General features: G+C 38.2%; 2 protein-coding genes across 6 annotated transcripts in view; one reads left to right on the top strand and one right to left on the bottom strand.

The window, feature by feature from the left end:
• SCRN3 (secernin 3) lies at nucleotides 1-21,897 on the bottom strand. Of its 3 annotated transcripts, none has more exons than XM_072612360.1 (8): nucleotides 21,786-21,897; nucleotides 18,574-18,736; nucleotides 14,377-14,558; nucleotides 13,837-14,033; nucleotides 9,022-9,231; nucleotides 4,564-4,726; nucleotides 4,017-4,197; nucleotides 1-1,108 (listed from the first exon to the last, which is right to left on the bottom strand). In XM_072612360.1, the coding sequence occupies exons 2-8, from the start codon at nucleotides 18,727-18,729 to the stop codon at nucleotides 935-937; spliced, it is 1,263 nt and encodes a 420-aa protein (XP_072468461.1). In that variant the 5' UTR covers nucleotides 18,730-18,736; nucleotides 21,786-21,897; the 3' UTR covers nucleotides 1-934. The 3 variants fall into 3 exon arrangements, with proteins under 3 accessions (XP_072468461.1, XP_072468462.1, XP_072468463.1); XM_072612361.1 differs by having other exon boundaries at nucleotides 21,552-21,792; XM_072612362.1 differs by lacking the exon at nucleotides 21,786-21,897 and adding an exon at nucleotides 20,350-20,824.
• A 17-nt stretch (nucleotides 21,898-21,914) lies between these two features.
• Nucleotides 21,915-26,035, top strand: part of CIRSR (corepressor of RBPJ and splicing regulator) — a 39,751-nt gene continuing 35,630 nt past the window's right edge. For all 3 annotated transcript variants that reach the window (XM_072612358.1, XM_072612359.1, XM_072612357.1), the window contains exons 1-2: nucleotides 21,915-22,091; nucleotides 24,531-24,625. Coding sequence is in view for 1 of the 3 variants with exons in the window: in XM_072612359.1 (XP_072468460.1) it covers nucleotides 22,020-22,091; nucleotides 24,531-24,625 (167 nt within the window). In the remaining 2 variants the exon portion in view is untranslated. The remainder of the gene's footprint in view (nucleotides 22,092-24,530; nucleotides 24,626-26,035) is intronic.

Here is a 26,035-nt window from a genome sequence, read left to right as displayed (position 1 = left end):
CTCAGCTGAAATTAATTTAATAAGGCTAAAGTAACTTTTTCCCCCAAAAACTTCCCCCAAAATCAATTGTCAGAATTCACTGGTTAGTCACAGTCTTACAAACAACACACTTGTGTTACATAAAGTGCTTTGGCAGAATAAATACACTGAAATCGAGCAGAAGAGCAACATGCAAATCTTTAAAAAGCTTCTTGCTATGGGGCAGGTGGTGCATGCCTATGGTGGGTCACTTGAGCTCAAGAGCCCCGAGCTACAGGAGGCTTAAAGCTAATCAGGTGTTTACACTGTCTACACCAACATGGGGGGCCCTGGGAAGGGCAGGTAAAGATGGGACAAGCTGCCAAAGGGAGGAGGGGATCAGTCTTCCACACCAAGCCACAATGGGAGTAAGATGGCCACTGCACTTCCAGCCTTGGAGAGATAGGGAGACCTAGTCCCAAAAAAAAGAAAAAGTTTCTTCTTCTGGTAATTTCTTCCTAAGTCTCAGATGACTCTCTGTTTTAAAAAATAGTCTGCATCCCCAAAGAACAGTCTGTTTTGTTATTGTAATTAAAAGACATTTTAGGATGCTGTATAGTAACTATTATATATGAATCTGTATTTCACTGTATACATTTTATGCTTTCATACAGCATTAGAAAATCAGCTTGAAAGTCATAATTACTTTGGCAGTGACATAATACTTTAATCTGCTATTTTCAAGTAACATTTAACTGTTCTATGAAATGAATATATCAGTTAAAATTCATGTAAACCTTATTTTCTTCTTCAATATCCCAGAAAAATAATGGCTTGATGGTTTTACTATAATAGTCAAAATTAAATTTCAATTACCTGAATATAACCAAAGAATAATAAAGTCTACTGAATTCAGATTTACCAGATTTAATAAAGTTTGGACTGCCTTTGAGGAAGACCTCTGAACATGGTATGTTCAAAGAAAGCCAACATTTGACTCATAAATTTTCATTTCATTTTTCACACATTGAGAAAAAAGGTTAACAGTTCGGTTCACATCAAGACCCTTATTCTGGAGAACCAATTCCATCTCTTTGAGCATCTCTTTCTCCAGTATCCTCATTCTTTCCAGCATTTTTTTGCCTGTTTCCTAAAAGAATAATTTTCAAATAAAATATTAATACAGTACAATATTTCAAAAGATAAATAAATGCATTTATTCTAGCCTCTCACCTATCAACCTGTTCATGCAATATTCATTTTAATTTCTAAATAATTTTCATGCGGCTCTCTAACTCCCATCATTTGAAGGCAGAAATGATTAAGAAAAAAAACAAAACATTTTAAATTACTACCATTCAGACTTACAGAAAAAAAAAAACAAAAATAGCTCTGGAGGGAAATCTAGGATAGATTTTTAAGTTTATACATCTTTACCAATGTTGGGGAAAAGAAAGGAAAGAAAATTTCTTAACACAGTCCTTGAAAATGTCCATGGCTTCCCATTTCTGAAACCAGTTAAGTAAAATTTTCTAAAATTAATACAAAATGTTTTTCTTGGTAGAATATACTTAATGAGAAATTGGTGTTCAGACATTATAGAGCATTTAGGACTGCTCTTGTGCTCTTATTCTATTCTGCACAACAGCTAACTCTATAATACTTAGTATTTGATTTTGTGTTATATTCCCCCCTTGCCAGTGATATCAAGGACATGTCTTAATTATCTTTGTATGTCACTAAGGGCCCAGCATACTGAATTCCATGTCTAAGGTGCTTAAAAATAGTTGACAAATGCATAATGAGTGAATGAAAGAAATATACAAGGAAGAAACTAATTTTCAAATTCTCCAACTGGAAGTAACCTAATTAGGAATAAAGCCCAACACCATTACTGCGTACTTCAAAAAAGTAACCTGCCCCAAATCCCACAGCCAGTAAATGCCAAAGCTGAGGTTAGGCCCCATACATGCATCTTTTCCATATACCACATTGCTGTTCTATAATTAACACACACTACTTGTAGCCTGAAGTAGTAATAATTTTTAAAATATTCATACTTTTTAAAGGCATTTCAACACTTGACAAAAAAAGAACATATTAGTCAGTGAACTCTTTTAAAGTCTACCAAGACTACCCTTGGAGTAGGACTCCTATACCTTTCAATACTTCCAGTGAATGAATATGAATTATATATAAAATGGATCACCTTCCAATGATATAATTCTAATTTTTGCCTCACATATTAAGGTTGTTTCAGTAAATTCCCATTCCATTTCTTAAATACTTCAGACTTCTTCTGGGGTACTGAACCCAGCTCTGGGTACCACATTTTGAAGAGGATACCAAAAAGCTAGAAAGTATCCACAGTGGGCCTTGAACTCATGCCAAGTGAGAATCAAATTAAGGAATGGGCTGTTTAACCTGGAGAAGAGAAGACTTCAGTGAAAGATGACAGCTGCCAAACCTTCTGCTTGATTCCAGAAAGTAGAACTTGAAGCAATGCATGGGAAAATTCTTAACACTGAGAGCTATCTAAACGTAGCTGAAACGCCTTGGTGGTTTTCTCCTCAAGCAGAGGCTGAGTGACCACCTGTTAGGTGTTTTATAGAGTGAATTCTGCTCTGAGTACAGGTTAGTCTAAATGGATCTGAAGTCCTATCCAACTCTGAAATAATGTGATTCTAGAAAGACGTTTTCAAAATTGAATTAAAATGGGAGAAAGGGGAACTAGTGATAAAGAAAAATAGGTAGAGTCAACACATAACTACGAATCAACTTTTCTGACCGAAACTGGTTTCTGAATTGTTTTCCCCACCTAACTCACCAACCTGTTTTCACAAGATCTCAAGATTCTGAAGGGGATCTCAAAAACGATCTAGTCTAACTTGTATCTGAGTGAGAATCCTATCTACAGTGTACCTACCAGTCATAGAGTTTTTGTTTAAAGCCTCATGAGGGACCTATCACCTCATGCAGCATCTCATTTCCTTTAGGAGAGGGTTAGTTATGGTAAGAAGCTTTTCCTAATGTCAAGCCCCAATTTGCTTCTCTGCAACTTCTCTATACAATGAGTCTTTTATGTGCTTTAGGAGAGCAATCGTAACCCCATAAGTCTTCTTTTCTCCAGGCTAAACATTTTCATTTCCTCCCACCAATCCTTTTACAGCATACTATTAAGGCCCTTTATCATCTTGGTTGCCTTTCACTGGATACCTTAAAGCTAAGCAATGTCCTTCTAAAATGTGCTGCCCTAACTAAATGAAAAACTTCAGATGCCCTCGGAGCAGGGCATAGTACAGAGGAACTTTTATCTACCTACTCCTGGACACTATCTCTCTCTCATGAGACTTTGAGACTAATGAAGGCTTTTTGGTTGTTGTATCACACTGTTAAAATCCTTATTAAGCCTAACTTTAAAGCATTAAAGTCTCTTTCAGACAAACTGTTATCCAGCCATCCTTCTTGCAACTTATATTTGTGAAGTGGATTTCTGAACCCAAGTATAAGAGACTGTGCAGCCCAATTCTTATCACCACTGTTTTCTAATTAAAAAATAAATGCTACGTCAGAAAGAAACATAAAGAACATGCTAGAATGTTTATATGTTCAGAAAAAGAAAATAAATGTCACATTGGAATGCTAATTGATCCTGCCCAGTATTACCTTTTACTATGACAACAAGGGATACTACACTAGATAACAGACTGAACCATCTGCCCTTCAAGGACTTTAAGAGGCATATCCTAAAAAATGTTTACTGAATAATAGAATATCACAAATATCCCATTTTCCTCAAAGATGTATTAGAAAAATGAATATCTGGGATTTCACCAAAGTTTTTCTTTCAAGAAGTTGAAACTCAAATTGGTGACTAGAGATTAAACTCAGATTAATTGATTCTTGATGACCCTGAAATAGATCATAAGCTCCATTAAGACAGATCCTTTGCCTTATATAAATTTTGCATCCCATCATGACCACACATGACCTATCACAGGTTTTGAATATAGTAGATATTTAATAAATGTTTATTAAATTAAACTGAATTTTCATACCTCATCAGCCTCTATTATTGCCAATGCCTGTTCATGTTTGAGATAAAGAGAATGCCTTCTGTCAGGTTTACTTTGAAAACGTGGCTTCTTTTTAACTGGATCTTCATGTCCAAATGTTGGTGAGTTAGTTTCTAGTAACTGAGTTATATTTGGTACAAAAATGAATGGCTTAAAAACAGATCTAGAGGCAAAAAAGGATGAAGTCTTTATTACTATAGGGGCAATCAAGATGTAGAGAATATTTAACATACTCATTTTCTTCTATTACTCCCTCTAGGAAAAGTTTTCATTAATGAAGTTATGTTTAGATTATATAACTGAAATATATTAAAAGGTATTAATTAACATTCTCTTCTTATAGAAACAAAGCATTCACTACTGGTAATTATATATTCACAGAGGTGAGACACTAAATATTTACAAGAAAATATATCCAGTATTTTGAACCTTTTTAAAAATTAGTTATCTCATTAAAATTAGAATATTAATTTAACTAAAATGTTAAGATTTTTTTCCCTACCCACTAATTACCCATCTCTGACTTCACCTTTCAGGATTAGGGGTTCCTGTAAAGAAATGAATACAGGGAAGGCTGGGATCTGTAGGGAGAATAGAAACCATGCTGCCAGTAGTCTGAAATTCTCCCTCCATGTTAATGCCACTTTCTTTATCTCGGAGAATTTCCATCATTGTTTCAGAAGTCATATTTCCTATTGAAAAATTTGAAAATCAAATTAGCTATGCAACTATGTTAACAAGTACTAACTCCAATTAATTTACAGACCCATATAAGACTCTTTTTTCCCAAGTCCTCCTATCAGAATAGAAGCTACAACAAAAATGTATTAGAATTAGGTCTGTAATTAACTCCAATCACACCCTCTAACACTTTTGCATGAGAATGCCCTCTTACGTATAAGATGTTTTCTCTGCTCGTAACGAATAATATGAAATATTGGTTCTAGCATAAATACTACCTAAGATACTAACAAAATATAAGCCGTGTTATCAAATCAACTACATTAAACTCATCAGGCTTATCACCAGTTAGGAATAAGTTTAAGAGAACATTAGCTACATAAGTTATTATAGCTAAGACAGAACTCCCAAAGAAATAAAAAGCAAAAAGGGAACAATGCAAAAACATATGCAACCAATTCTATTTCCCACACAGACTAGGAAGAAAGTAATTTAAGTAACAATAATTTTAAGATTACTACTTAGTTATTTTCCAGGTGAAAACAGTTTAGAGACAGCTGAGAGTCAAGGACAGCTTTGGGAGGCTTCCACAGTTAGTGATCATGACATGGATGAAGATGCAATCAACAGACAAGTGATCAGACAGGTAGAGCTGGTAGAGAGCAGTGTCTTCAAATTCCCAAGAGAAAAGATGATCAATAGTGTCAAAGGCTGCAGAAAGGTCAAAAGGATTAGAACTGAGAAAAAGCCATTACATTTAGCAATTAAGAAATCATTGGTAACTTTGGGAAGAGTAGTTTGGGTTGAACAATGAGATCAGAAGCCAGACTGCAGAGCGAAAGAAAGGACAGGAAGTGGAGGCACCCAAAGGGGAAGACAGATATAGGATAACAGTTAGCAGGGATGAATGGATCGAGTGAGGGTTTCATGAGAATGGGAGAGAGAGACATGGTACATCCAGTAGACAGGAAGTGATTGAAAATGAATGAGAGAGTAGGGATGATAGAGGGGGCAACCTTCTGGAGAAGATGCATGGAGAGGAGTTTACCTTGGCAAAGAGAAGGGCTACTTTTTCATATGAACAAGTGAAGGAGGAGATAGTGGCAGAAGGCATCTGGGAGATGTGAGATGAGGAGGAGAGGAGAAGAGGGAGCTCCCACTGAATGGTCTCAATTTTTTCAGTGAAATATAAGGCAAAGTTCTCAGCAGAGAGGGTGAGGGTAGAAAAGAACTCTAGGAGGTTTAAAGAAGGAAGAAAAGGTCTGGAAAAGTCACTCTGATGAGTGGAATAGTGAATCAATTAGAGAGGTACAAAGGAATCCCACTGAGGGCCAGTTGGGATTATGTGACATAAACTTGTAGTGGCCCTACACAACACAGTTTCATGATTTTCTCCAGCTTTGTACAACAACGTGTATGCAGAGGCAAAGGCAGGAGATGGTGGCAGTAATCCAAGGCTGTGGATTGGCAGGGCAAGACATTCAACAGGATAAAGAGGTATGGGCTTCCAGTGAAGAGGACAGTATAAAGTTGAACTGGCTCATCAAGAAGTCAAAATGGGGAAGGAAAGAAAGTGTAGCCTGTGCAGGGGTGATGGCCTGGGAAAGAAGCGGGGTGGAGGGATAGGATGCCAGAGTAGGATGAAAAGCAAGGTTTGGAGTCATGAGGGAGAGCTACATGACAACAGATTACGATCAGATAAAAGAATTTCAGAGTTCATCAACATGAATGTGCAACACTTGTAGGTGGTGGCAAAATCAAGGGTATGGACAACCCTTGATGATGGAATAAAGACCAGGAGTCTCACATATTGAATACATTTTCTGAATAACTTCATTACAGCAATATTTGTCACTGTTTTTCCACTACAAAAATCTCTACTTTAAAATCTACATATATAACCAAATAAGTAAATTTAAAGAATTTGAAGTTCTTAAAATTTCTTCCTTTCTGTGCCACATTATTTTTCTTATATTTCACTAAACACGTACACAGTTAGCCATCAGTGACTTTAAAATGAAGAGAAATAGTTAATTGTTCTCCATAAATGACCCTATCAGAATTCAAATGATCTTTTTACTCAGTTTTGTAATAAACTGAAAACAAAAAGAAAAAAAAAGATAGGGCAGCTTCTAAAAGCAGCTCTTAATATTTTATTTTCAAAGAAAAAGGTCAAACAACTACCAAAACACCAAACAAAACCTATGAATCAGGAAGATAACAGGAACACCCAGTGTGATTTTAAAATGGTTAAGATCTAAATTCTTGAAAATAAGGATTTATAATGAAAACAGTGACAGAAACATAACACTGCTATAATACAGGTATTATGAAAATGTCTTCTCTATTCAAAACCTACAATTCTCGAAATGAGGGAAGGATTTACATGATCATAAGAGTAGGATAGCTATAAGTAATCCACTAGCAACCACTGAATAAGTACTAAGACTGTAGTGGTAGGGTTCAGTAAAATGAATAAAAAACACAGGGGTGCAATTTCGTTGCAATTTAAACTAGTTATTTCAAATGCATGAGTGAATGTATTTGCAATTTGGATATACATGCAGCACAGTTAATAGCTACCATGAAGGAACAGTTGAAGAGAGACATAGCAATGTTGGTCTATAGAAATCTAAAGAAAAGTTACGACTACAGGATAACTGAATGTTACTGTGAGAAAAAGGCCTTTCCTCTTTTGAGGATTCACAGTGAGCTAAACGGATTGCCCTTTCCACATAGAAAAAAAATTTAGGTCCCACCTTTTTCATTACAACTACCTATGAATTAAAAAGAAATTCACTTTCCAATTAATTTGTAATTAAACAATTTAATTTTAACATGTTACAAAGTAGATGGTGAATTCAAAGCCCTTTTCTTTCCTCCTCTAATTGCCCTAATAACTTAAGATCCTCTACATTTCCTCTTCTTTCACACTTCAACAATGACCTTTTTGTAATAGTATCTGATACTGTAATTTCTAAGCCAGAGAAGATTACTGTCATAAATAAGAATGCCCAGTCCCTTAACACATCAAGAATTCCAAGTGATTAGTCTATCCAAATTCCTAGAAACATATACAAACTCACAAAAACAAGTAATAAAAAAAAAAAAAATTGAAACCTTTCTAAACGTAATCCACATCTAATAGGTTAAAAAGAATATAACCTGAGAGTTGATTTTCTAATTAAAGTGTTGACATCATTTGAAAACATTTTCATTAACGAAAAATGTACAAATCTTACTCCAGTAAAACTGAAAACTAAATAGTCAATCTGTATTTTTTAGGCACCTGTTGATATTGTAGAAAAGCCCAAGTCATCAGTCCATCACTGGAGAGACCACTAACTTAATAAAGTGAAATAAAGGTGATCTCAGCTTATACTCACATATTTACAGGGGTCACAGAAACGGAAAAAAAGGGAAGACTAATCACTTCCCCAATAATGTCCTAAACTATTTTTTTCCCTTAATACCTCTTTCTTAATGTTACTAGAGCAACACCCCTATCTTCTTCCTTCAGATGTGACCATTTTTTCCCCAAAGAGATCTATTACTATTTCAGTAATAAATCCAGTGAGATAGAAATGAAACAATACTGAGGTACCAGATGTAGTAACTAAGAAATGCATTTTAAGACATTCTCTAAAAGTCCTACTCTTCAAATGGGAAAAAAAAATTAATGAATTTCATTTATGCAGCATATTTATAAAATAAGTTGTTCATAGAATGTTTCTGTGCTAAAGTCAAAAACATTTATTGATAACATTAGCAAAGATATAATATCTCTTTTCAAAACAGCAGAAAATATGAAAATATTGTAGAACATTAAAATATTCCATCATAAGGTTTTTTCTTTCATACTTAATACTAATTAACACATAAACACTAGTGAAGAAAATTATAGCCCTGAACTACCTCTTTTATGAAAAGCTGGATTTTGACTGACTTTCAGACTCAATTTATATTTCAGCCAGTGAAGCAACATGTTGGTCACAGAAAGCATGGTTTTGATTATCTAAACAAAACAGACTCATTCTGGTGAAACTGGCTTTTTTTAAAGAAAATATCTCCCATTTAGCAATCTGCTAAAGGTAATATTTCTGGAATAATTTTGGAGTTCAGTATATCAGAAATTATTACTGTATCAAAAGCAGTGATTAGCCTAGAGCATAATAATGAAGTTTTAATAAATTCCTTAAGAAGCATAAGACCTAATAATGACTGATTATTTTATCATTACTACTCAGGAATATATAAAAGCTTACAAATTTCTTTCAGATAGTACTATTTAAATAAAAAAGATTACCTTTGAATTTGTTTAGAAGCTTACAACCCTCATAGTATCTGCCTGATGAAGTAGTCCAGGTATTATTAGGATAGGCATACACAGCAGCAAAATTAAATTCCTTTTCCCCATCCCACCAGCCTTTGTCCTTAGCATATTCCCTCATTTTTGGGTGCTCTCGGTCAATCTTCGTTGCTATAGAGAGTTGATTGGAAATATTACGAACTCCTTCTGTTATCAAAGAGAAAGAACAAAAATTACATATAGCCAGATTGATCAACAAGCATTTATTAAGCAGCTACTACGTGCACTTTGCTAGGCACTGGGGATATAAAGATATAAAAGGAACGGTTCCTGTCCTCAAGGACTTTACACACTATATAGGGAGGAACAGCACATATATAAAAAAATATATAAAGTAAATACAAGAAATTTTCATTCAGAGGCACTAGCAGCTGGACATCATGAAAGAAAGGCCTCATGGTAGAAGGTGGCACAAGGTAACCAATGAGGAGATATCGTGCATTCCAGACAGGGGGAGACAACCTGTGCAAAGACACAGAGAAGGAGGGTGAGGTTCCTATGTGAGCAGCAGCAGGCAGGCCAGTCTTACTGGACCCAAGAGTGAATGAAGGGGAATAGTCAGGCTGTGAAGAGCATTCAATGCCAAACAGCAGTTTGTATTTGAACCTAGAGAGTTTTTGGAGCAGAGGAGCATGGTCAAGCTTATGCTTTAAGAATCTTGCATTGGCATCTGTGTAGAGGATGCACCAAAGAAAAGAGATACTTTACACAAGAAAGCCAATTAGGAGCTTCTGCAAGAGGTGATGAAGGCCTGAATAAATGTGTGCTACACTCAACTGAATTTTGTGAAATGTGTCTTAATTATGATTTACTTTTATTCACAAATATGTAGAGCCTGAAAAAAAATGTTCAAGTAGATAATTTAAAGAACAAAATCTTCTACTGAAACTGATTATTGGAAAGGACAGCAAAAATTTTACCTACAGAGATAAAAATGATAATGGCTAGCATTTATACAGCACTTTCAGGTTTGTAAAATGCTTTACATACATTACCTCACTTGATTCTCTATCCTATGATGTAGATGTTATTATTATTCCCATTTTCCTGATGAAGAAAATGAGATACAGAGAAATTAAGTGATTTGCCCAGGGTCACAGAGATAATAAGCATCTGAGGCAAGATTTGAACTCATCTTCGCTCCCAGTCCTGTGTTTTTTACCTCTGAGTCACCGAGCTGACTGACTTCCTAACTGTGACTCTGGGCAGGTCACTTTGGCCTCTCTGGCCTCATTTTCTTTATGTATAAAGTAAGGGGATCTGATGTGATGATCTCTAAGATCCTTTTAAAAATCTAAACCCATGATCCTAGACTCTTACAATGTAATGTTTCTACCACTAATTGCGGAACAGTTATAGATAGCACTGTACTGTTTTGTATTATTATTTAACTTTGTCCTGTGTGTTTGCCTTGTCTTCCCAGTGAGACTAAAAGCTCTTTGAGAGAAGCAACCATGTCTTATAGTTCTTTTCCATCATCCAGACAACCTGCTAAGCACACAGCAGAAATGTATTTAACTCAACATTCATCTATCAAGTTACATGGAATAAAACTAATGCAAAGCATTTTCAAAAACTTGAATTGGATTTTTTTAAAATAATGACTAGATTTTATATATTTTTTAAATTAATTAATTTATTTTTAGTTTTCAACATTCATTTTCACAAGATTTTGAGTTTCAAATTTTCTCCCTATCTCTCCCCTCTCCCCACCCCAAAACATCCCTTCTATCACACCCCTCCCTTCCCTTATCCCCATTGTTCTTGTAGGGCAAGATAGGTTTCTATATCTCATTACCTGTATTTCTTATTTCCCAGTTACATGCAAAAACAATTCTCAACATTCATTCCTAAATCTTTTGAGTTCCAACTTCTCTCCCTTCCCACCCATCCCCACTGAGACAGCAAGCAATTCAATATAGGCTATGTATATGTGTATGTGTGTGTACATATACATATATGTGTGTGTGTGTGTGTGTGTGTATATACATATGTATATGTGTGTGTGTGTATATATGTAGTTTTACAAAAGACTTCCATAATAATCATGCTGTAAGACTAACTATATTTCCCTCCATCCCATCCTGTCCCCCATTTATTCTATTCTCTCTTTTGACCTTGTCCCTCCCCAAAAGTGTTTACTCCCTCCTCTCATTTGCCCTCCCTTCTATCATCCCCCCCACACCCGACTTCTCCCCTTCTTTCTGGTACTGTAAGATAGATTTTCATACCAAATTGAGTGAGCATGTTATTCCCTCCTTAAGCCAAATGTGAAAAGAGTAACCTTCACTTTTTCCCTCTCACCTGCTCCCTTTTCTCCTCCATTGAAAAAACTTTTTCTTGCCTCTTTTATGAGAGATAATTTGCCCCATTCCATTTCTCCCTTTCTCCTCCCAATATATTTCTCTCTCGCCTCTTAATGTTATTTTTTTAGATATCATCCCTTCCAATTCACCTCACCCTGTACCCTCTGCGTGTGTGTGTGCGTGTGTGTGTGCATGTCTATAATTCCTCCAACTACCCAAATACTGACAGAAGTCTCAAGAGTTACAAATATTATCTTTCCAAGTAGGAATCTAAACAGTTCAGCTTTAGAAAGTCCCTTATGATTTCTCTTTGCTGTTCACCTTTTCATGCTTCTCTTCATTCTTGTGTTTGAAAGTCAGATTTTCTTTTCAGCTCTGGTCTTTTCATCAAGAATGCTTGAAAGTCCTCTATTTCACTGAATGACCATTTTTTCCCCTGAAGTATTATACTCAGTTTTGCTAGGTAGGTGATTCTTGGTTTTAATCCTAGTTCCTTTGACTTCTGGAATATCATATTCCAAGCCCTTTGATCCCTTAATGTAGAAGGTGCTAGATTTTGTGTTATCCTGATTGTATTCCCACAACACTCAAATTGTTTCTTTCTGGTAGCTTGCAATATTTTCTCCTTGACCTGGGAACTCTGGAATTTGGCTACAACATACCTAGGAGTTTTTCTCTTTGAATCTCTTTCAGGAGGTGATCGGTGGATTCTGATTCTAGAATATCAGGGCAGTTTTCATTGGTAATTTCATTAAAGATATTGTCTAGGGTCTTTCTTTCATCATGGCTTTCAGGTAGCCCCATAATTTTTAAATTGTCTCTCCTGAATCTATTTTCCAGGTCAGTTGTTTTTCCAATGAGATATTTCACACTATCTTCTATTTTTTCATTCTTTTGGTTTTGTTTTGTAATTTCTTGGTTTCTCACAAAATCATTAGCTTCCATCTGCTCCATTCTAATTTTTAAAGTGAGCTTTTGAACCTCCTTTTTCATTTGGCTAATTCTGCTTTTCAAAGCATTCTTCTCACTAGTTTTTTTGGACCTCTTTTGCCACTTAGGTTAGTCTATTTTTAAAGGTGTTATTGTCTTCAGCATTTTTTTGGGGGGTCTCCTTTAGGAAGCTGCTGACTCGCTTTTTATGATTTTACTGCATCACTCTCATTTGTCTTCTCAATTTTTCCTCCACCTCTCTTATTTCATTTTCAAAATTCTTTTTGAGCTATTCCATGCTCATTCCACTGCATATTTATTTTGGAGGTTTTGGACATAGAAGTCTTGAGTTTTATGGCTTCTTCAGATGGTATGCTTCGTTCTTCTTCATCCAAAAGAATGGAAGAAAATGCCTGTTCACCAAGAAAGTAACCTTCTATAGTCTTATTTATTTTTTCCCTTTTTTGGGCATTTTCCCAGATGGTTATTTGACTTCTGAGTCTTTAGTCAAGAGGAGGGTATACGCTAGGGGCTTGTAAGTTCTCAGCTCAACCACAAGCTTTTCTGCCCAGCATCTGTGAGTAGGGTTCCCTCTCCACAGCCACCTGCAACTCCACTGTGCCAGGCTAGCGCTCCTCCTCACCCCAGGGCCAGGGCCACCACTTGGGGCTGAGATCCACAGCAGATGCTTGATTTCCCCCAGGGTCTTTAGGCCAAGGGCTCCGAAAGGAGACACTGCCCCAGTGGCTTCTGCTGCCTGGGGCTAAGGCCAGATCCTGATTCCTTCTCACCCAGGTGAAAGAGCTTTCTCACTGACCTCTGAAGCTGTCTTTGGCATTTGTGGGTTGAGGAATCTGAGAATTGCAACTGTTGAAGCCTGCTCCAGTCCTGTCTGAGCCGTGCAGTGCTGCCAAGGCTGGGCTGTGCTCTGCTCTGAGTCAGGCTCAACAGACCCTTCCCGTCAACCCCTCAGGCTGCCCTGGGCTAGAAATCTCCTCCTTTCCTTAGTTTTGTGGCCTCTGCTGCTCCAGAATTTGTTCAGAGTCATTTTTCACATATATTTTATGGGCTTTGGATGTAGAGCTACAGCAGACCCATCCTTCTACTCTGCCATCTTGGCTCTGCCCCTTAGATTTTATATTTTAATGTACATATATAAAAGCCTTTCATCTAATCTGATTACCTAGGATGGTCAAATGCTCAAACAATTCCTCTCCAAGCCCATACTTCGGTATTTCAGCCCTGAGTGATAGATGGGAAGAACAATAAAATATAATAAACAAATAATGAAAAAGGGCTATTTACTAAAATAATGATATTTCACATTGGCCAAGTAAGGAGAAACAACCAGAGAGAATTCATTTCTCTGTCTTCTCCAAATCATCCTCATGTTACATTAGATTTATATCTTAGATAAATGAATACCTTTCAGCCCTGAGGAGTAATCTGGTAAAGTGTGAGAAACTAGGGATATTTAATGTATCATAAAATGAATTCAATAATATGTTGTCCATACCTTCTACTTTTTCTGCTGCCCAATATTGTCCTGCAGTCTCGAGAATCCATGCTTCATGCCTATCAGCTATCAGAAAACTATTGTGATAGCTAAATACCATACTCTCCGAACAATTTCCACCCTGTCCATATTTTTCTAGTAATTCAACAATGGTATTGACTGCTTTTTCAGCTGTATCAGCTCTTTCAAGTCCAAGCCTAAAATAAAATTTAATAAGTTCTTATAAAATATTTGCATTTTTAAAAGTGTTGTTTGTAAGATATCATATATTAATTTCAACATAAAATTCCTTTAAAAATAAAAACCATGCTGACAAGTATTCTTAAACTTATCCTCCATGACATTTGGAATTCCTAGCATTTCATCTTTCTGTTCTGTGGTATTTTAGCCAAAAAATTATGTTTTTACTCTCTAAGGGTAATATAACAAATATTGGAACATTTTAAAACAGGCTGGCATCACAATTTAAAAAATAAAATTAAGTTCTACAAAATGTGGTTTGTCTTCTTTCCTACAAACCCCACAAGTATATCTGATAACCTGACAAGGTCCATGCCAAGTAATGCCTCTTCTTCTTGTACTGCTTCTCTTCCCCATACAGCTTCATTACCAATGCAAACTCCATGTTCATTGGCTCCCATTTCTGCACCCCATAACCAAGATGGCCGACTCAATATAACAGCGTATGTTTCTGTTGCTTGTTCAATTTCTATATAGGTGCACTATAAATTCATAGTTGAAAAAAAAAGAATCTGTTAATAATTCGGTGAAAGTTGTAATTCAATAGTTTTACAGTCAAAACTATTATAAAAACTATAACAAAAAATACTGAACAGAGGTCAACAATAACTAAAATATTACTATATTCAAAACTGCCCTAAAAATGAACCAACGTACCAAATAAGAACAATTTAAAATACAGTATTCTTTTTAAATGAACCAATAAAAAAACAAGTTTGCAACATATAACCAAAAGGAAAAAACCTACAAAAAGCCTACAATTAAGCATACGTTCCATATAAAAACATGTAGCATGAAATGTTAAGGTTCCATAAATTACTCTACATATTATATCACATAAGATCACAATACTCATATTTATTACATCTCAATGGTTAGGAAATAACTAGTTACTGACATGGACATAAGTTTTGAATCAGCTATGTATATCGTCAAAGAATTGGCTTATCAGAGAAAAAATCAAATTCAATACCAAGAAGAAATTAAAATCAGAAGATATACCAACTAAACCAAAATGATTCAAATTTGTCCTATTTAAATAAACTACTGATAAAGAAAAAAATGATTTAAAAGGATGGGCACTATTTCCCAAGAAAGTTTAACTTATATAAACAAATTACCATAACAAGGAGACCAAAAGTGCCTCAAAACTGTCTCCTTGTATAAATATTTACTCTCCCTTTCAAAATGAAACAAGTGAGAGCCAAGGCAACAGCAACTTTAGAATATTAATTCATTTGTAAAATCTTAATGAAGAGGAAGGTAGAAGATTATAAGCCATATTGTCTCATAACACAGCAAAAAGCAGTAGAGATAAAAAACAAGCTTATGGAAAAATTGGTAAGAGACCCAATTAAATCAGATCACATCTTCAAGGATGAAAATGGAAGATAATAAACAAATGAACAACAGAAACGATCTGTTAATATCACTGTTAAAAACTATTTTTTCCCATTAAGGACAATACTGCCACAACATCTGGACATTATAATCCCTAATATGTTTTGTAAAATATTAGAAATGGCACTACAGAAAAGAAAGGCATGAATCAGGCTAGAATAAATATACACAGAGGAGATCTACATGAAGATGTTACAACTATGAGAAAGTTGAAAGACAAAGTCTCAAAATATCTGAAAGAAGAAGATACCAAAACATTGTGGGGGGAAAACCACAGATTTTACTACTAAAAAAAAAAGGCAAAAAACACCAAAAGAAAAAAAAGAGAAAACATCAATAACTATTAATTCATATGCCTACATTCCCATTGCTATATTTTTTTTTTTTACAAGAATAAACTATCAAGGGCACACTTAACCAAGGAATTAGAAGAGAACATTAGAAAGGCAGAACTAGAAAGAAGGCTTTCACAAATTGTTTCATATAGCAGCCCACATTTTATAGTTACTTGATTGACTTAAAGATTCAGAGAATATAAAATGTTACTTTGCTTAATGTTTATTGACTACCAAAAAAATGTGATTCAGTTCATTAAAATGATATCTCTTTCAACAACAGGTCTCTCATAGGTATGTAAAAATCATACAAGATTTCTTAAAAGATGCAACAGTATGCAATGAACTTTAGTTGATTACTCACTGATTATAATTATGAAAGAAGGCATGAAACTAACTAGTCATGGAGATTGTCCAGGGCTGAGTTGAAATGAAAGAGGTACTCTTTACAGGTCCTCTAGATGGGCCTATTTGGGGATGACATTATGCTGCTTGTATCAAATCTGTAACACTACTGTATCTCCTAAATAAAATCAATAATAACAAAGATTTTAGTCTAAATATCCACATAGGAAAAGCCAAGTGGAAAAAAGTAATCCTGCAGTCCAAACTATGACAGACAGAACTACAGCCATTATGTACTGACAATTATGTACAGACAGATATATAGTTGTTCCATCAGCATACATATACCTTCATCAGACAATGAACTGGGCCCAAAACTATATGGGAGGTGAGCAGGTTAGATTGTATTTTAAAAACTATATGTTGTTTTATTTATGTCAAGCTTCTCCCTGAAACAAAAGTCCATCTTTTTAATACCCATATTTTTTCTGGTGATGTCATATAAATACAAATCATATAGTACTGGTTTCCTAAGCTTTCAAACTGCGGGTCACTCAAAGGACAATGGAAAGACACATGGTAAGTATGAAAATGTTTTATTGCATCATATTATCAATAAAACACACAAAAGAAGTAGCTCTTCTACCTACCCCATTTGGTTTGCCATTGAAATAGGCTATCAGAGAGACAGATAACCAAAAAAGAGTAAGTCACTCAGAAAGCGCAAGGGATAATCAATGAATAGTCCATGTGGACTCAGTGGAACTCATACATTGTCAAGAGATCTCGAAAGAGGCTATAAAAGATAGTGGGCAACCTTTCAGGGAAGATTTACTAGACATGGACAGAACAATCTAGACCTTTGGAGGGGACACCCATATTGATGAGACAACAGATTCATTGAAACACTAAAGTATTTTTCAACTAATTCCATATGCGTAGATGCAATGAGAAGCACTGTACATTGTAATAATCCCCACATTTGGAAATAAAGAACCCCGGGCTCAAATAGTGGCTTGGGCACTTACTCTCTGTGTGACTTAGGGAGGTCATTTAACTTTTCTGGGTCTGTTTCCTCATCTGTAAAATGAGGGGGTTGGGTGAGAATGTCTCCACTAGATGACTTCTAAGGTCCCTTCTAGATCTATGATACTATGATAGTGCCATCATTAGGTCTATTTACCTTTCTTTGAAAAAGAAAAAGCAAGATTGGAAAAGCAAGATTATACTATAAAATTTTTCAATCCTTACCTTTCTTTACTCAATTCAATTTGACACACAATTTACTAAGTTCCTAATAGCTATAGAGCACTATGCTAGACACTATAGGAGATTAAAGAAAAATTTTTTTTAATGATCCTTGCCCTCATGTAGCTTATAATCTATAAAGAAAAAAGCAACATGTACATAAAAGCTATAATCCAAACAGAACATAAATTAATTTTCCAATTAAAAAAATGTTTTTGCTATTATGAAGTTGATAAACATCACCAAATATAAACATTCCCATAACAAAGAATAACCTATTGTCTATAAACTGTAAATCTCTGTTATAACTTCTATTTTTTAAAGGAACCTAATAAATTCAACAAGAATAAATGAATTTTTTGAAATTATTTTGCAAGGACAGAGACAGGAAAGGTCATATCTAGCTGGGTGAGCTCCAAGAAGACATCATGAAGAATACAGCATTTGGGCTTAAAGTATAGAAAAGACTTCAACAACTTGAGGAGGAGGGAGAACACTGTAAGAATACGGAACAATGGGGATGGAGGTAGGAAAATGCAAGACTTGGATAGGATAATGTGTATCCCAATTTGGCTAGAATAGAAAGTTTACATAGTAAAGAGTAATGTGAGACAAAGTTTGAAAAATAAGAACATAACAGATCATGGTAGGTCTTGAATGCAAAGATAAAGTGGATAGAGCACCAGATCTGGATTCAAGAAGACCTGAGTTCAAATATGACCTCACACACTTACTAACTGTGTGACCTTGGGCAAGTCACTTAACCCTGTTTGCCTCAGTTTACTCATCTGTAAAACGATCTAGGGAAGGAAATGGCAAACCAAATGGGGTCAAGAAGAGTCAAACACAACTGAAAATAACTAAACAACAATAAGATATAGACACTGAAGAATAGAATACAAACTCCCAGAGGGCAGCGACTATCTCATTTTCTGTCTTTGTATCCCTAATCTCTTGTGCAATACTTTGTAAAAAGAGAGTTACTGATAAAGACTTATTGAATTGATGTGAACAAAAAATTACAAAAGGCTATCTATTTTTATTGGAATTTTTCATACTCAATTTCCTGAATTTTTAACTTAACTATCCCCTGGAATAATATCTCACTCATAAAAAAGCTAATCACAGTTCTTAAAAATGGCATATTAAACAAAACATTTGACTTTACCTCAAGTTTTCTTCCAGGGCCATGAAATGCAGCAGGAAAATAAATTATCTCTTGCACTTCATCAAAAACTCTATCTGAATTTTTTCCAAAAATAACCCTATTGCCAATTGTTGCGGGAGGTAAGGCCACAAATGTGTCACAAGAAGTAAGTTCCATGTTTCTCCTTGAAAAAAAAATGCAAATAATTATTAAAGGAAGGAAAGTAATTTGGAAAATAAATCAATCAAGGACTTTTATTTGAGAATCAAGAGTTATTATTACTTTGTGTAAAGTTCAAAATTTCTGCAAATTTGAAGGGTGTGTGATTGTGTTAGTGTCCCATATGCAAATTGTGGCTATTCTATAACTTGAAGGAGCCTTTAAGGGTTTCTGTAGCCAAAAACTGAAGCTGCCCCGAAGTCAACCTGGAGAAAAGCCACTCTATACTTCAGCTGACCATCAGGTGACAGATCGGCAGTTTGCCTACACTTTAAATCTTTGTGGTCCAATAATAGTCTTTGGGAATTCACCTTCAATGCATCCCATAATCAGGCAGTGGGACAGAATTTTAGTGGAACATAAAAAGTACCTAAGAACTTTTAAATTTCATATACTGTATCACACCCTCTCCTGTGTGAATACTTCACTATGGAGACAGCTGTGGGCTCCCAAAGGCTATGCCAATGGAATAAAAGCTCCAAGGGTCCCACAAGTTTGAAAGACTTCACATACAAAGAGTGATGATAAGACTCCACAGTGGTGGTCCAAAAGTCAGCCTAGTTAAGTCTTGAAAAGTCAACCCCAAAGAACTCACAGGCTTCATGAAGGTCCTTTCCTATGGTGGGGAGCAAATAATTATATGCATTAGTGGAGGGAGTACCTATACTAATGAAGTATGACCTATGTGAATCAAAGAAAATAGGATAGGAGAGGCACCATTTTTATTTGTAACAATACTTTAAAATACATATATGTCCATCAAATATATGTGCATATATAAAACTTACAAATCTTAAGTAAATCTTATGTATTTGATTTGGAAAGTAATTTTGGATAGCAACACAAAGCAGACTAGATTTAAATTTTATACCAGAGTCATGTATCCCAATCAAAATAGATACCTGTAAAGTACTTTGCAGTAAATGCTAGCTATTATTATTATTATTATACAAGCAAATTCAAAAAATGTCAAAGTTTATGAAAATTCTAAATTATTGAAATTCTCTGTTGTCCAAAACTGTCCCTTGCATTTCAAACTGGATGTGTCATCAAATTCATCATATCCAAAAGAAAATTCATTATCTTTTTCCAAAAAAGTATGAATTTGGAAAATTTCTATCTCTTAACAGTCTTGTGGGTCTGGACTCCACATGTGAAACCAGAAGTTTAAGAAGTGCTGAAGGGGTCCAGACTGAAAAAAGTTTAATAAGTCCTTTAATTTCTGATTTTCCTTCTAGCAGCTATGTTATTTCTATAATTCATCATTACTTTCAAATATCCTGTATTTTCCTCACTTTGTAACCCTGTAAATGCCACAAAGGTAATGTGCATTTGATAAATAATAATCTACACCCAGAAGTCCCTAGCACACTGGGGGGACCTCCCGTAGCGAACCTAGGGGAAGACACTGACAAGTCCCACAGCGGCTGGGCAAGCAGATAGCTGCCGATGTGCAGATCCCCAAAACAGTGGGAATATCACACATCTATTTGAGTGGATTTCTAAAAGCCTGAACAAGGACCGTAAGGTTCGGGACTATGGCTGTAGAAAAAAGAACATGGGAAATTCTAGGCTCACCACCCGCGATGTGACGTTCAGGAAGCTCCTTTTCTAGACCTCAGCTGGAGCATTGTAAGAGTGATGTCCGAAGGCCTTTTTACCTCTAAATTCTGCGCATTTAGCTTTTCTCCTTCTCCCTTTATGATCCACCAACGCCCCTCTCTTAAACCTCACTCCTGCTCCCCACCTTGACTCTGGCCTAGGCGTTCTCACTCCTTCTACCTTCCGCACTCACGGATGACACCGCTTACTTCCCCCGTCACCTTCCCAGTCCTCGCCGTCCTTTTTCTTCATCCCCAACTCACTGACCTTACCTTCCACGGACACTACCACCATCACTTAGCACCCTCTACTCCCTGATAGTCCTATGATCCAAACGCCTCGCCCCATCAGACCCATGCCCCGTTTTCCTCCTCTCTCAATGGGTGCCTTCTTTGCGCCCCAACTCCTGCCTGGTGCCCGCAGACTGTTACATACTGATACTCCCTCGAATGCACTACTGTTCACTCCCTCAAGTCCTCATTTCCGAGGGCCGTCTTCCGCTCGACCTCTGCGACACATAGATGGTCACCCCTAGGTCGCCTGCCTCCTCCAATGCTCCTTCCCCGTGGATCGCATCCCTCCCCTTTCGCTACGCCTTAGCACCCCGACGCCCGTTCTCCGCACTCTCCAGGGCCTCCAGCCCCCTCAGCATTCCCCCAAGCCCCCAGCCCTCCGATGTGCCCTACCCAGCTCTCCTCTTAAATCCCTCGCCCTGCCTTACAGCCTCAAACCTCGCACAACCCCGACTCTACGCGCCTCCCCACCATCTTCATCCTCATCCTTTCATCCTCACTCCGCCCCACAGCAGGCAGGTCAGGATTCCCACGGACCGGAGCCAGGCAGGGCCCTCGGAGGCGCGCTTCCGCCCACGCTGCCCGGGCACCGTGCCACCCGGGTCAGGCACTGAACAATGAGTAAGCGCCGCTGTGCCCGGAGGGCACAAACCAGCCACGAGCGGCCGAGGAAGGGCCGGAGCGAGCACCCGTGGGGCAGAGCAGCCCTAGCCCCCGGGCAAGGAAGATCTGCGGGGCCCGCCGTCCGACCCGAGAACGAGTCTTACCGGCTACCGAGGAGATTGCGGAAGGGTTCTAAATGTCTGGCGACCACGAGGAAAGGGAAGGGGGGTAGGGGAAGGAGACGCAAGCACTTAGTATGCACCTACAGCGTTCCAGTCCTACCTCCAGTTAAGTCTCCCAACCTTAAGGGGGGGGCGCTATTACTATCAGCATTTGACGGACAACAGACCGAGGTGAAGGGACTCGCCCGAGGTCACACCGCTAGAGCGTGGCCGAGGCTGAATCTGAACTCAGTTCTTCTAGACTAGAGGCCCACGACAGGACGCTGTCCTCAAGGTTACCCTCCGCCCTCGCTTTGGGGGCCGGGAGGATCCCTCCCTCAGCCCCGCCCCTCACCTGGGCCAGGGGGCGCACCCGCGGCTGTGACGAGGGGCTGGGGCGCCACAAACTCCGACGGGGAGCGACGGCGGGTGGAGAAAGAGCTTGTGGGGTGTCAGTTACCGAGCTCCGTAGGGCGGAAGCCGTGCCCTCTGACCCCGGAAGTCACCTCGGTGCGCCGGAGCAGTTCCGGTTCGGTAGTGGAAGGTTGTTGACGTTGGGGGCTGCTCCGTGTCCGAGTCGGGCTCCAACATGGGGAAATCATTCGCCAACTTCATGTGCAAGAAGGACTTCCATCCGGCGTCCAAGTCCAACATCAAGAAAGTAAGAGGGCCGGTGCAGGGGAAGGGCCGCGGGGTGGGCCGGCCGAGGGCGCCCCGCGATGCCGCACGTCGGGGTGGCCATCCCCGGGGGCCCGTACATCCAGGGGATGCTTTTCTCCTCCCTGTGATCAGGACCCTCCCTTCAGAGTGGTTAGTGACAGCCCAGGATGTCAGGAAGGATCCTGAGCTACTCACATGGAATGGAAGGGGTGGGATCCGCGGGGCTTGGCGGGTGGTGAGGCGTGTAGGAGGAGGCAGGTGGTCGGTGCCGACCGGGATCCGGGCCCGGATGATGGGGAGGCTTGTTAGGGCCTCCCAGTCTTGGCCGGAAGGGGAGCGGTATTGAGTGATTATAGGACGTAATAGGGCCTGTTGGGATACCTTTTTATTTCCTTTTATTTTTATTACTAATGCTTGATGCTTTTATGATTTCTTTATTATTTAGGGGAGTTGTTATTCATCATGCGCTTATTTGTTTGTTTACTGGCTATTGAGGGCTGCCTCTCCGATTTAGGAGTTTGCTTGAATGGCAGAAGCCTTTTCCCTCGGAATGTTAACATGAACTAAAGGGCCTCCGACATTCCCGAGATTGGAAGCCTGGAGAGAGCTGAGAAATTTGACTTTATGTACTCAGGGAAGGGTCCCACCCCGCGCTGACTCTGTGACCACTCTCTGTTACGCGGCTGTACATGTGGCGCTGTAAGAATCAGTCGTGTGAGGCATAGCTCTGAGGTGCAGTCCACCTTTGTTTAGAGGCACGTTGAAGTGAAGGGGTGCGGGGACCCCCAAGTAGCGACAGGTAGGGCCTGCCCGAATGGATTCTTTCAGCCAAAGAAAGCTAAGGTTTATGAGAACACCTATAAAAAGGGGAGCGTGAGTCTAAAAATCCGATGTATTGGCTAGACTCTCTCCGGGTATGTGAGGCTTGTATTGACCAGCGGGCCAGATTGGATCAGAGCGCCGTAATGGAAGCAAGGTGGATTTTATGTACATCAAGACTGTGGGAGGGATGTAGGGTGACCAGGTAGTCTGGGGTGACTAGAGGTCTAACACCTGGACCAGGAGAATTCTGGGCTCTGTACAGGATCAAGGATGGGAAGTAGTTGGGGTTGGGGTTGGAGTTAACAGACATTGAAGAGCTAGGCCAGGTTAGGGTTAACCGAGAATTGGGAGATCGGGCATCCACAATGAAAGGCCAGTTGGGAGGATTGTAGCCTCAGGGGAACACCAGAGACTTGATGTAGTAGGAAAATTCTTGGGGGTTTCCAGAGTCTGTACCCCATCAGGTAGACCCCTAACTTGTTCTTGTGGTGTCTGTGGGAGGGGGGGAGGGGGGAGAATTCTCAAGAGATTGCCTCCAATTCTTCACAGGTGTTTGATCAGAATTTATTCCACTATCTCTCTGATGCAATTGAAAATTACATAAACTTTGTTAGAATCCTAATCAGCGTTCAGAGTTATTTTTCTCATCTCTGGACCTAAGCTAAAATCTAATGAAGACCTAGATTTAACCTTTTGGATCTCTGAATGGTGATAATGTCATTCTTTGCCGGTAGTTACCCATCATTAGAACTCAGTGGAAATATTTTTCCCAAAATCTGGGCTTTGAGTGTTCCAGACTTGTGATTTTATTGCCAAAGGAAACTCCTGGTGAGGAAATTTCCTCAACCAAGATCAGAATCTCCTTGTCAACTTAAAAAAATCTTAGAGAACTGCCTGGGACCACGAAAAGGTTAAGTGGTTTCCCCTGGGTCAAAGCCGTTTTCTGTCTGTGACCTGTACCTGAACCTATGTCTTTGTGACTGGAGCCAGCCTTTTATCCATTACGAAAAGTTTCCTGTTATGACACACAAATCTGTTGTAGAATAAGGAGTTTTTTTTTCCCATTATTCCAAAAGATTGATAATTTCATCAGTGTGGATGCTCCCCCCCAGCAGGGGGGATCACAGCCCGTCTCTGTCTTGGAATGAGTTTATGAAGTACTGAAGAAAAGCAGTAGGACTTCTAATATGTCACTATTGCATATTTTATAATAAGTAGAACTGAGTTCAGTTTATGCAGTTATTAAACGCCTTCTCTGTATAAAGCAGCATGCTAGATTGAATAATGCTACCACACTTCATTACTCACTATGTTTTCCCTCTACCAAAAAATATTTACTCTTTGGTAGCCAGCTCTGGTAAGATCTTCTCCAGATTTTGAAAGGCTCATTCTCAAACAAATAAATAGTTCATTGCCAGGGGCATACTCTTTCTGCTGTTATAGAACCTGCCAGAGTCTGCACTCACTTGGAGTAATCTTCTGGGGCTGCAATGGGAAGAGACATCTGGTTATGTCTTTATTTGAGGAAACTGATATAAATAATAGAATTTAATTTTTTTTTTTTTTGGTAAAAACAGAACTTTAAATACTAAGTTTAATGTTTTACTTTATTAATAAGGTATGGATGGCTGAACAGAAAATATCATATGATAAGAAGAAACAAGAAGAATTAATGCAACAATACCTTAAGGAACAAGAATCATATGATAATAGGTGAGAAATGGCATGATGTCTCTTCTTTAAGTTAGCAAAGAGCTAAAGTGCTTAAGTAACAGAAGTCACCTGCCAATCCACTGTATGTACAGCTTGTGAGAGATCTGTTCTTTTGGAGTCAGGAACCTACTAACTCTATTCAAGCAGTATTGTAAACCATAATCCCAATGCATTCAGCATCTTGACTCATTCAGAACTTGGAATTAGGAAAATATTGCTGTGTTCCAGAAAATATTTTCTGAATGGTCCAGTAATTCTTTTTGAACAAATCATTTCTAGACAATCTTTACACTAAGAATGAATGTTTTTGATCTTGTGGAGTTATTACACAACAGTGCTCAAATCATAATTTGTCTTTAGAACTGTAATTTTTAAATGTTTTACAATTGTATCTTTCCTGTTATAACTTCTCAGTTTTACCTAATTATCCATATTAGACAGTGTGAGAGAAGTGTGGTGTAGTAACAGAAAGCTATTTCAGAATCTGGATGATGTGGGTTTAGGTCCTATCTCAGACATATACTTGCTCTCTTGCTTTAGGAAAGTCCCTTAACCCCAGGCAAGTAAGTCCATAAGTTGCAGAACTGTTGCTTATCTGAATGGGTAGGAGTTTCCTTGCTGCTGAGTACTCTTTACTGGAGGGGGTGAGAAATCTGCTGCCTCGAGGCCAGATGTGGCCCTCTAGATTCTCAGGGTCTGTGACTGATTCCAGACTTCACAGAATAAATCCCCAGCGACCTAGAGGGCCACATCTGACTTCCAAGAGTGAAGGTTCCCCACCCCTGCTGTACACATATGAAATCAATGCAGGCTCATACCCCAAAACAACCAAAAAACCCAGTCCTATAATGGGCATTGGTGGGTGGGTGGAGGGTGTGTGTGTGTGTGTGTGTGTGTGTGTGTGTGTGTGTGTGTGTGTGTGTGATATATATGACTGTTACAAAAACTCTGTGAGATAGGTACTACAGGTTTATCATCCCCATTTTACAGATGAGAATCTGAGGCTCTGAGAGGCTTAGTGGCTTATCTGTGTTCACTCAACTAGTAAGTATCAGAGGCGGGATTCAACTTAGGTCTTGAGTGACTCTTAAGTCCAGTGCTCTTTACACTATACCAGGCTAATGTATAAAAATTATTTTACATACACTTCAAGCCAGACTAACAGCCTCTTTACATGGCATACATTGACATATGCATGTAGGGTAGACTCTAGGCCAATAAGGAACCATTCTTTACCAGTTTCACTCAGTTTTAGATTATTTTCCACATTGAATAAAGGTGTACATTGTGAATAACATATAAACGGTAAAGTGGATAGTTTTGCTATGAGTGCCTATACTCTGTTAGGACATTTTCTTCATGGAACTTTTTGGATCCCTAGGTTTCCACAGAACACAATTTGAAAAACAC

The sequence above is a fragment of the Notamacropus eugenii genome, chromosome 5 (assembly GCF_028372415.1).
Source record: "Notamacropus eugenii isolate mMacEug1 chromosome 5, mMacEug1.pri_v2, whole genome shotgun sequence".
NCBI lineage: Eukaryota > Metazoa > Chordata > Mammalia > Diprotodontia > Macropodidae > Notamacropus > Notamacropus eugenii.
The sequence above is the reverse complement of the archived record's forward strand: the minus strand, read 5'-3'. Positions and strand labels throughout refer to the sequence as shown.